Here is a 12494-nt window from a genome sequence, read left to right on the forward strand (position 1 = left end):
GCCTGGAGAGGAAGTGGCATTAGAGTAGGAGCCGGAGCCGCAGCTGAGTAAGTGGCTGCCGCCATCTTTGTTGTTATTATGGGGAGAAACTGCACCATGAATGGGAGGGATTTCTGGGTCATGGCCAATAAAATTATTTCTAGGAAGGATATTATGTGCTAGAGGCTGGCCTTAGCTTCAGCTGAGGGCAAAAGCCATGCCATTGTCCTGGCCCCCTTCCTCCACCCTAAGCCCCCAACCACCATGTGTGATCCAAGATGGAGCCCAAGTAGGGGGGAAACAATTAAACACGCAACTAGTGAGTCATTCTTACTAAATTTATGCTGATTATTTAAAATATATATCAAAGATGGAATTACAGGTTTAGCAAGCAGAAGTGCATATGTCAGCATATACGGCTCTTAGTAATTCTGTCACACCAGTAGATTGTTGTAGAATTATAGCAATACCAGCATTGCAGCATTGGCCCAGACATTTTGGATTATAAATCCCAGTGGCTGTATTAAGTTGAAAAAGTGCAGCAGTACTTGGCCTTCCGGTGCTTCCATTTGCAGCACACTTTCCAGGCCAGGGTGGTGGGAACAGTTCTGCTGTTAGCAGGCCTCTAAATCCTGATTCACCATCCTGTTAATGTTCACTTGAGTTTTCCCCCGCTCCTGGCCGGTGATGCTTGAGAATTTTTCATACAGGATAAACTCAAGACGATCAGTGAGATTCCCGGGTAGGACAAACTTCCAATGTCTGCCTCGATAGTTTATAAGCCCTCTCCACTCCTTTTCAGTCAGCAGGTGATATAAAATCTCCTTTGCAGAGATAGAGAGAATTCCACCACAAGCCTGGAGAAGTTTCTCTCTCTTCCATTCAGGGAACTCCAGCTGATTAACATCCTCTAAGGTTTCCCTAGCATGGATTAATGTTAAAAGCAATAGTAGTAGCAGGTCCCTTGTCACCCCCCCACAGACATACATACCAGGTCCAAAAATTTTTTCTTTTTTTTCTTTTCTTTTTAATGCATTAAATCTGGAATTCTTACCATAGTGTGTATGTGGGCTGGTAACCTGGCCTGCAGGAGCTTCTGAACTGACTGAGGTGTAGTGGTGAAATAAAATCATACCAAATAGATAAAAGTGTCAAACTGTTGTCTTGCCGTGACACAGAACATAAAAGGGGGAATTCTCCTCTTTCTTTCCATGAACAAAAAATATCTTCTTTCCTTAGCAGGACCTTCCACCTCTGCTGAACTGAGGCAGCCACCCAGGCTTCTTGGGGAGAGGACCCTGAACCAGCTTGGGAAAAGGCAAAGGCTCAAGGGAGACCCACTACATGAATGGTCTGGGTATACTTTTTCCTGCCAGGGTGTAGGGGGCTGGACTCTCGAGGTCCCTTCAGCCTTTCATTTCTATGATTCTATGAAATGCATCATGACTTTGGACGTGGGTCACACACCAGGCCAATCAGAGAGGGAAAGAGGAGCAGGATATGGAAAGGAAGAGGGAGAAAGCAGAAAAGGAGGAGAGAATGCTCACATACTCCCTCTGGCATGACTGGAGGATGAGGGAGCAGGACCAAGCACAGCAAAAGGAGATGGCTGAGCAGTCCCTGCTTGTCTAAGTGGGTAAAAGCCAGATCTCCTCAGCACTCTAGCATCATGCGCCTTGTGAGTGAATCCCACACTGGTGTTCATGAACTTGCTTTTGCAGTTGACCTACCCCAGCACAACGCTTGAGCGGTAGCCTTTGCAGTTGACACCTTCATGTGCTCCTTGTGGAGAGCAAACTATGGGCACATGAGTGCCATCGGTGGTCCAGTGCAGCATGCAAACCCCATTCTCTCAACACCAGCTGCTATTTCAGATGTCTAAGCCGTGTCCACTACTCACGGGGAAACTACGGCAAAAACCACCTCACAAACCTCATCGCCAACAGTTGACTTGCCAACCCCAAATGAGGTAGTCACCAGCCTGTTGCAGTTTCAGGTAGCCAGCATCTAGATGGCTATAGCAGCCTTGTTCTGGACTCCCTCAGCTGTATGTCCTGGCACTGTAGGATCAGGGGAAGCACCTCACACAATTCTATGAAGGTGGCCTTCCTCATGCAGGAGTTCTGAAGCTACTGGTGGTCCCCCCAGAACTGCATGATGATGTGATCCCACCACTCTGTTCTAGTTGTCCTACACCAGAATTGCTGGTCTACATATGGGAAATACATAGCAACTACTGCAGCATGTGTCTCTGCTCTGCCATGTCAGCATCCAGCATGTTTGAGCTCCAAGATCCACTGCCACCTTCTGAAGGTCAGAAACGGCTGCGGAAATGCCCTCCACCATCTCCCATACCCTCTATCTTTATCCTGCTGCGATAACAATTCAGCACCAAGCAGGAACAGCTCCTCCACCTGTGCTGGACGCCTGGCGTGGCACCGGCTGGAGGGCATGGAAGTGAAAAACGTGCAGAGCTGGAAGTGCCTCAGCTAAATGTGTCGGAAGGCTAAGAACACTTCCACATGGGGGACTAGGAAGGATAGACAAATTCTGCCGTAACACACTACATCAAAACAATTTCTTTAAAGATTCAAATTAGGGAGCCCTGGGATACTTCCCCGTCCGCCCCCTCAAAATCCCAGCACCAAACCCAGGTAACTACAGTGCCAGTGTGGATACAGCTACACAGGTATGGATTGTATGTGGCTCTGCAGTATGGACACTAACAGGTGGCTTGGCAAGCCCGGGAGCCTGGATCCAGGTACCCTCTGCAGTGTAGAGGTACTCTAAGAAGTGTGCCAGGCTGAAAGTCAGACTGGAGCAGTGAAGGTGACTGTGCTGGGACAGGAGGCCAGAATGCTGCTTTGTTTGGAAGCTTAAACAGTAAGAGACAGCGGGGGGCTGTTCTCATTAGTGATGATTGGCAAGAGAAATGGGGGCTGTACCCGCCAAGTATTCTTTAAGTGAGCGAGCACTGAGGAATACCCCAATCCCTCCAGTGGGCTGGAGTTAAAGGAGGTGATGCTGTGGACCGTGATGTGTGGAAGGAGGTACAAGACTGGGCAGTGACTGGTATCAGGAACTAAAGATTTGAAGTACAATGGCTTTGATGAGCCGACTGCAGGGAGCACCAGTGCTGCCAAGGGCACCAGTTCCCTTTGCAAATTTCTGGCTGCAAGGCTGAGCGAAATTGATGTAGTTCCTTTCCCAGGGTCACTCACCTCACAGGGCATGGCTTGTGCTGCTGGGCAACATGGTGTGTGTGAGGCCAGGAAGGCAATGGGACAGAAAGCAGCTTTTAGATAAAGCAATTTGACTGTGAAAGCCACACCTTCGCCTTCCTCATCCGAGAGAACCGGATTGGGACATCGCAGTAGGTTTTGTAAGAGTATGTAAAAGTGGAATTTGCATCACAGATGGTGCCGCGCAGAAACAGATGAGGCTAGATGGCGAGGAGAAAGCCAACTTCTAAATAAAGTTACATTTTGATACATCAGGGCATGGAAATCCAAAAGGTCCCACTGGATGAATCTTACAATAACCACTGTGCACGTCTACAGAGCTGTCTGTCTGAGGAGCTTAGAGTGACTTACAAACATTAACGCTCCCCTAGGAACTAGGGAAAGGTTCTTATCCTGCTGCTACAGGTGGGGAACATGAGGCACAGAGAAGTTAAATGACTTCCCTGGGCTCACATAGCAAGTCGCTCAGCGGAGACGGGAGCAGAATCTAGATCTGACTTTGTCTTTTAGTTTAACCACTAAGATTCTGCTTTCTCTTTGTACTTCCTCTTTTGATTGATATTGTCCTTTGACTTACATATGTGACCTTTCCAAGCTCTCAAAATATCAGGTCCAAGCACAGCAATTTCATGACTGAGTGTCTTTATTTCATGCAGTTTAATTGTAGCCGTGTCCGTGCCCAGGATATGAGAGAGGTAAGGTGGGTGAGGTAATATCTTCTATTGGGCCAACTTCTGTCGGTGAGAGAGAGAAGCTTTCAAAGAAGAGCTCTGCGTGGCTCAAAAGCTTGTCTTTCTTGTTAGGATATAGATATTTAGGCCTGTCTGCAAAGGCCTATACTTTAAGAATGTAGGTGTATTTGTATTACTAAGCTAGTTATAGAAGTATAAAAGAAAGACAGTGATTTTGATTCTGTCTGTGTAAGAGCCTTTTTTTACTGTGACAGTCTGGGCCTTGTTCTTAGGCTAAGGCCTTTGGCTAAGTAGCAGAGGCAGTCATAAACTGGGAAGTGTAAGGGCTGCTGAACGGTTGTAAATTAGTTAGGGGTGGTTAAAGATAATTTGGCACAACAGGGTTTAAAGTCAGAAGCAGAGTTAACAGACCAGCTTCAGAGACAGGAGCTGGGACTTGGGCTATGTCTTCACTGGGGGGGATCAATTTAAGATACGCAAATTCAGCTACGCGAATAGCGTAGCTGAATTCGACGTATCCGAGCCGACTTACCCCTCTGTGAGGACGGCGGCAAATCGACCGCCGTGGCTCCCCCGTCGACGGCGCTTACTCCTACCTGCGCTGGTGGAGTACGCGCGTTGATTCGGGGATCGATTGTCGCGTCCCGACGAGACGCGATAATTCGATCCCCGAGAGATCGATTTCTACCCGCCGATTCAGGCGGGTAGTGAAGACGTAGCCTGAGTCCTGGGGGAGTGGAGGGAAAAAAAAAGTTTCAAAGTAAAAAATGGCAGGATTTGCAAAAGGAGGTAACAACCCCCACTCTTCTCCCAGAGCCAGGATGAAAACCTGGGGGTAAGGGTTCCCAGTTGTTTCAACCCAGGGAGCCTTCTCTTGGCTCAGAGCTAACTATATCCTTTTCTTCTTTTCCTTCTTCTTTCTCTGTTTACTTAATTTGCTGCTGGTAGCCTGTACTTTAAACTAACCTAACAGGCTTAATTGGTTTCTTTCCATATCTTCCCCCTTCTGTCCCCCTGCCTTGCCACACTTTTGTTTTTCTAAAGTTTTAATGGAGGGTACTTTGAATACTTATGTAAAATGTTTTTGGTTTTGTTTTTAGTTTTGTTTTGTTTGGAACAAAGTATAATAAAGGTCTGCTGTATTCCACATAAAAAATTCACCCCCAATAAACATCAAATTGTTTGTACCTTTGGACTTTGGGTATTGTTGCTCTCTGTTCATGCGAGAAGGACCAGGGAAGTGAGAGGGTAAAGGAATAAGCCCCCTAACATCTCTCATCAACAGAAGTTGGTTCAATAAAAGATATTACCTCACCCACCTTGCCTCCGTATTTATTTCAAGTGTTCTACAAGTAACTTACCCTGCAGCGATTGGTGGTATTGACTGGGCCTGACTGATGTCCACAGTTTGAGTTCTTGGACCAGCCTTTGACTCTGAATAACTGGAGGTGGAACACTCATATATATTAGTTGATTTTAAAAGTGTCAGGTCTTGAAAAAGCTGTCTGAGAAATGCCTGTTCTAAGTGAGGGCAATAGGAATCCTTAGCCAAAGCTCTGGGCTTTTCTCCTTAAATCTGTAGAATGTCTGTGTGTGGATACTGGGTGAGGTTATTTCTAATTTCTGTTCTCCTTGTCCCTATGTTTTATATGCAGATACAATAAATCAATCTCATTAAATAGATATTGACTTATTACAATGAACTCTGGCTGCATCTGGATAGAAAACTTCCTATATCCTGATCTCTATCCTACAAGAATCCTACACATTGGCTACAAAGTAAGCATACCACTTTCTCCTGTAGTTTTAAGGGCAATCACAAACACCTGCCATTTGAATAATCAAATAGTCTATCAGAAACGTTTTGGATTTTCAAGTCTATCCCATGAATGGCACAGCAGGTTGGGTCTGGTACAACGGGGCATACCGAAGAGGCATGTCATCTGGAGGCTTCTGATAACAAGACACAACAGGGAAGTGGCTAACCCTGGGCCCTATGCTCAATGGTGCTGAGCACCTCCTGCAAGGGGGCTGAGTACCCTAAACTCCCAGGAGGCAGGAGCACTTGGCACCTTGCATGAGCAGGCCCAATGCTTACTTTTGAGTGGTGGATTTGGGTTAGAAACTCCCCTGCCCCAGAGATGAATGGAGAAAAGTCATGCTCCAGTGCAGATATTTTGGACTGTGTGTTTGCAGAATGGAAGGACAACATTATATCATTGTCCGTTCTGCTTGTTCTCATCATGTCCTGTCTGGGCTGTTTATTTCCTCTCCCTAAGTGAAGCACTTTCCATTTATTAGTGTTGAATTTCCCTTTGTTGCTTGCAGCCTTCTCTGCTCTCGTCTCGTCAGGGCTCTTTGCAGGTGATTCTGTCCCCCTGAGTGTTTACTGCTTTCAAAACTTGGTGTCATGTGCAATTTTGACGACAGCTGAACTTACACCAAAGTGAGGTTTAACAGAGAACAGGAACCAGGTGTGCAGCCTACAGAGAAGTTGTTAAATATTTTTTTTAGTTTAGTTGAGCAAAAATAGCCGCTGGAAACCCTAAGAGTTCTGGGCTAGGCTGATACTAGGAGGAAACTTCACAGCTTGAAGAGTGACTATGATGCTCCTCTGGTGGACTCAGGGCTGTGAGGCATCTCACCACCACCTGCCCTTAGCATGAAGCAGTTTTGCCTGATGCCTGCTGTAGCTCAGCTGTAGCAACAGCCTCAGGCCACCGACAAACACCTACCTGCAGGCCCCCGCAGACCTCGCCCTCTCTGTGCAGGCTAGTTACAGACAAATGGCAACCCCTGAGCCCCTCTGCCAGCCCCCCCCCCTTCGGTGGCATCTAGCCCCTGGCATAGCCACTTACAGAAATGACCAGGTAAGTTGTCCCCCAGAGGACAACACACACACACAAGCTTGCTTGAGTCAGCTCTCAGCTCCCTTTTAACAACACAATGCTGTCATTTATTTATAGTGACAACAAATAAGTTTATTAACAAAGATTATGATTTCAGGAGACTGAGCAAGGATAGTAAGAACAACTGGTTATATGTGAAACCGTCCTTTGTGTTTCCTCAGTGATGAATAAAGGGGAGTCCTCTTGCCTTCCTCTTGTCCAATAAACCTTTAAATTACACCCCCTTGCAGTGCACCCCAGGGAAAACTCTTCTCCCTACTTGCTTGTTCTCCTCTGTGCTGACCCCTAGGTTGATTTCGCATCATATTGATTTGGAATGCAGCTGTAGTTCCCATTGTGTTTGGCTTACAATGCTTAATTCACATGTCAGTTAGCTAGCTGGACAAACACTTCTGGTCTGAGAGAAAACCTCTCTCTGCTGGTGACTCAGACCTTGATACACTTGCAACATATAACACATAATTTTTAAACTATCATCTGTGCATGATCTTAATGACCAGTGTGTCACCAGCTTTCATTTGATATCTCACACAACTTTCTTTATAGATAAATACTATGACAGCCATGTGTTGGGCATAGTGAGTTTGTCAGACCTGTCAGGAATTGCTGACACAGAGTAGTGACCCTTTGGCCAGCTGGCACCAACGGGCCTCGTGGCACAGTGAGACAGAGGCTTCTCCATTGTTACAGAAGCATCAGCCACTTAGAACTCATAGCTCACAGATCATGGGGCAGGGGAGAGAGAATACTTGCTTTGGTGGTTGTGGTTCCTTAGTAGGCCGGTAATGGGGTGGACTAGGCCCAAAGGCTCCCTGCTGGAGGCCTCAGGGTTCTGCCACACCCATCCCAGGAAAGGAGCAGTGGAGAGGTCCTCCAAGCAGGCTAGAGTGGCTGCAGGGGAAGCAGCCAATCAGGGCCCAGGAGGGCCATATAAAAGGAGCTGCAGAACAGAGCAGTAGTTAGTTGTTGCATGGAGCAGAAGAAGAAAGGCATGTGTTTCTGTCTGGAAGAGTAGCAGGACTATAGACAGCTAAGCCTGCTGGCAGGGACCTGGGGAACAAGAGGCTCCTGGCTGGCTGCTAGGGACTGAGTAAGGACTGAGCCTGTGGAGGACTACAGAAAGATAGTGTCTCCAGGGAGGAAGCCTTCGGGATACAGCCCCATACCAGGGCTGGACTACTTAAAGACTAAAGCCCAAGGATGGCTAGAGAGAGAGACACCACCAGAGGCGTACCGCGATAGGCTCCTGTGGACTGTATACCCCGGAAGGGGTTTGTTCTGGCTAATGTGCAAACTGTGTGACTCAGCTGAATGGCTGAGTCACTGAAAACCCGCCTGAGAACCACTGAAAGGGGTCTACAGAATACAGATGTGCCCAATCAGAAGGGGACACTCGCGAGAGGTGGGTGCTAACCTCATTACAAGTCCATTACCAGTAATGCTTCTTATCCACACCTTCCTTAACTGCAGTTCAAGAGGCTGTACATCGGGCATATTAAAGATTAGAGCCTAGATCTCTTGCAGCCTGATAAACCCCAACATTGATACAGGGAAAGTTAATTCTTTCCCACTGTACCCTGTCTTCTCCATTTCTTCTCATAAGGCCAGAGCCTACCAACCTTACGCATGCTGAATAGTAATTTATTCTTTGAGCTGTCCATTAAAATTAATGGGACTACTCACAGAGTAAAGACTAATCTACACTTAAAATTTAGGTTGACATAGCTGTGGCACTCAGGGTTGTGCAAAATGCTATAGTTATGCCGACCTAACCCCTGGTGGATGGAAGAATGTTTCTGTTGGCCTAGCTACTACTGTTCAGGGAGGCGAATTCCTACAGTGACAGAACCCCCTCCGCCCCCCCAACACACACACACACACACTAGCTCTGACACTGTAGACAAAGAGCAGCTCCCAGATCAATGCAGTTTTTAGCTCTGAATTTACTGTTCGCCTTGTTTTCTTTTTTGCATTGCTCTCTCCTTAGACTGACAATGCAAATGACCAGCATGTAACCAATGTTTTATTTTCTCCCTAATGTCACTTTTTGGTGCTCGTTCAATGGCATCATGCTGAGCCATGTTTATTTGTCTAGGAGGAGGAGAGAAAAAGGAATCTTTTTGTCATTTAAAAAAGAATTCAGAAACATTTCTGTTGTTGTTAGGGAGGAAGACCTCATGGTTAAGGCACTGGACTGGGACTCGGGAGACCAGGGTATACGTCACAGCCCTGCTGCAGATTTCCTTTGTGGCCTTGGACAAGTCATATCCCATCTTTGTGCTTCAGTTTCCTCATTTGTAAAATGGGACACTAATACTTCCCTACACTCATTAAATCTGTTGGTAGGTACCTGGATCCTACAGTGCTGGTGGTCCCTGAAGTACCTCGATGGATTATTAGTTTAAAAGAGCTTATCTTTACAAAACCCAGATTTGGGGACAAATTCAAGCTGAAAGTGACTCCTTATTGTGAAGGATGAGAGCATTATCAGTAGCACAGTGACTGAGCAAAGCAGGGGCTTGTGTTACTAGATAGCTGCTCGGCTTTGCTCAGAGGTGATGGGTTTAGTGTACTCTTGATTTAGCTTTGCATTGCAGGATAAATCATCTCCCGGGGGTGCCAGGAGGATTAGTTAAGGTTGTAAAGTGGCTTATGTATGTACTAAGGATAGTGCTATTTTAAGATCAATTTTTCCACATCAGTAACTTTATTGGTATGACAAAGGGCACGCAGGTGTCAGCACAGTTAACTCATCGAGGGCCCAACTTGATGTAATTCTACTGACTTCAACGTAGTTACTCCAGATTTACTTATGTTGTAAGTGAGAGCAGAATCAGGCCCCAAGTCTCTGTGCATATGACCAGTTTAACAACAGTGATGGGGCAGCGTCTGTACATCCAGCGCATTGCTCCGTTTCTGATGTGACTGCCCTGTATTAGACTGGTCCTGCTATATAGTACATCTCCTTCTCGCAGTTATACAGAGCTTTTGTATACTGCCTGCATTCCTCCCAAGTGTGGGGAAGGGATCTGGTATGCATCATCCACATGTAAAGGCTTACTTATTGCTTCATGGATCCTGCACTATGCAGAACCATTTCAGGAGCTTTTGCTTTGGGGTTACATGGATTAACCCTTGTTGAATTCTTGTCTGGGAACCTCCTATCTTCCTGTTTCTCTCCCACACAGTCTAGGTAACTTGTGACCGATTTATGGAATGTGACTAGCCCTAAAATCCTTCCCCAGACCCTTTGTTCTGTAGGTTCCCTTGGCTTGCAGTCAGCATAGTTTCTGTTAGGCCTGGTCTACACTATAAACTTAGGTGACTCAGGGTGTGAAAAACCCACTTCTCTGCTATGCCATGGCTATGCTGACCTAACCCCTGCTGTAAATGCATCTAGGTCAATGGATACGCGTGTCTGTCGACCTAGCTACCATCACTCAGTGAGGTGGAGTTCCTACAGTAACAGGAAAACCAATTCCAGCACTGTCATCTGCATCTTCTTCATGGGATTACAATAGCAGGGTTACCACGCTGTAGCTATGCTGCTATCGCGCCCATAAGTGTAGGCATGGCCTATGGTACTATTCAATGTACCAGGAGAACCCAGCCCTTAGATTGCAAGCTCTTTGGGACGGGGACTGTCTCCTGCAGCTTTTACAGCACAGAGCCGGTTGTCAGGGCCGTAGCAACAAAGAACGTGGCCCACTCCGAACGGTGGCCCCCTCCGAACATATGTCCAGGCGGGGCCCCTTACAATGCAGAAACTGGAATGCGGTATTTATTTTGCCACTTTTAGGGGCCCCCTTCCTTGCGGGGCCTCCTCCGGTCGGAGGGTACGGAGGGCGCTCGCTACGCCTCTGCCGGTTGTCAGGGTTTACCAGAAGATAAACAGGTGATGGCCTTAGCCTCCCTGACCTCTCAGCCCTTGGATCTCCTAACCTCACACAGCTGACGATATCTAAGAGAGAAGCAGCAGGAGGAGTGTGGGTTATAATTTAAATTATCATCACACAGCACTGCAAAGGCCAATTACACAAAGAACAGCTCGAGTTGCCTCCTTGTGGGCTGATGGTCTCACCTGTATTCACTGCCATCTCTTTGCAGGGTATCATCAAGGCCTATAAGAGCGGCCTCACCCTCCAGGGAAACGCCACCAGTCTGGGGAGATGGGACTTTGTCGGCTCTTTCTTCTTCTCCATCTCTGCGATAACCACCATCGGTAGGAGAACTCTGCTGCTTGTTGTGGGTAACCTGGGTGGAACATGGATGGAATGGGAATGAATAATCACAGGAACACACCCTGCTCCCTCCCTGTGAGACACTGGCTTTCTCAGCCACCGGTGTTCAAATAGAAGCAAACTGCATGCAGATTCCAAGTCCATTTGTCTCTCATGAGCTTCTGCCTGACTCCCAAGCTGAGCTTTGTGGAGGGCCTGCTGATCTGCGTAGCAGTCAAGGACCCATCTGGTTTGGTATTGGTGAAGTGAGTTTGATCTCTAAGCCCTATACTGTGGAGTATCTGTGGGTGGAGTGAATGTGGGACTAATGAGGAAATGTGGGAAAATGAGGGGCTAGGGGAGCAGGGAATCAGGGAGAGATTTTTTTTTGGAGCCAGATTTTAACGAAACATTTTGGAGCTGGTGTGTAAAAATCATCGTGACTTCCTCTGCATTCCAATGATTGATTTATTTATATTGTGTTAGTGCCCAAAAGCTCCACTGAGGTCCGGGCCCCTTTGTGCTGGGTGCTGTACCAATACTTAGTAAAAGATGGTCTTTATCCTGAATTAATTAAGCCTAATTAAGGCAAGCTGCAACAAATGGATGCTCCACAGAAATGAAGGGAATGGAAGGAAGAGAATGGTAACACTGAAAAGCACATGGGGTACATGGATTCGTTCATTTATATAATATTCATAAATGCCCGTGGCCCCCTGTCTAGCCATTGTCTAGCCAGTGGCTCTGAAATCTTGTCCTTGGTGTATGTGCCAATATATTAATAGCCCTGACATGGGATTTAGAGTATCGGTCACTGGATGTCAAAGGAGTTGCCTAGGGGTCATTCTAGATTTCCAGCTTTACCTTGCATCTTTCAGCCCTCTTTGATCTTAAAGTCATTTTTCAGACCCAAATCTATCTGTCTACATGTCATGCAGACGGGGAATCGTTTTTACTGCTCTGCTTAGTACTGAAAATGCATTGCTATCAGAAATGCTGACCCTGGAAATCAGGAATTATAGCAGTAATAATATAATAGTTTGCTTTTCTACAAGCTGAGAAAAAGAAAAGACACCCACATGACTTTACTGGCTTCTTCCTGGACACTCTGGTTTCCTTTTCATGTGTTTTGAATCTGAGAAGGCTGAGAACCGCTGTATGCTCTTGTGTCTGAATAAACCACAGGATGGCGGTGTAGCCTCATTCTAGAATCTAGATGGAAAATTCTACAGGTGCTCAGTCATCCCAACCGAGCAGAGAAGTTTGGACACCCTAGGTGCTCTGAACTCTGACTTAAAACCAGACTACCTGCTCAGAGCACATTTGCCCAGGGCCGGCTCCAGGCACCAGGCACCCAAGCTGGTGCTTGGGGCGGCACCTGGAGGGGGGCGGCGGCACGGCGCTCCGGCCCCGGGGAGAGCGGGGCCACAGCAGGGCTCGCCGCCCTCCCCC

At 47.0% G+C, this 12494-nt stretch overlaps 1 protein-coding gene across 1 annotated transcript in view; it reads left to right on the forward strand.

The window, feature by feature from the left end:
- Positions 1–12494, forward strand: part of KCNK17 (potassium two pore domain channel subfamily K member 17) — a 55364-nt gene that overhangs the window by 19640 nt on the left and 23230 nt on the right. The window contains exon 2 of the mRNA XM_026649669.1: positions 10930–11044. Coding sequence (XP_026505454.1) covers positions 10930–11044 — 115 coding nt within the window. The remainder of the gene's footprint in view (positions 1–10929; positions 11045–12494) is intronic.

The sequence above is a fragment of the Terrapene carolina genome, unplaced genomic scaffold (genome assembly GCF_002925995.2).
Source record: "Terrapene carolina triunguis isolate 2854851 unplaced genomic scaffold, T_m_triunguis-2.0 Scaffold85, whole genome shotgun sequence".
Classification (NCBI taxonomy): Eukaryota; Metazoa; Chordata; order Testudines; family Emydidae; genus Terrapene; species Terrapene triunguis.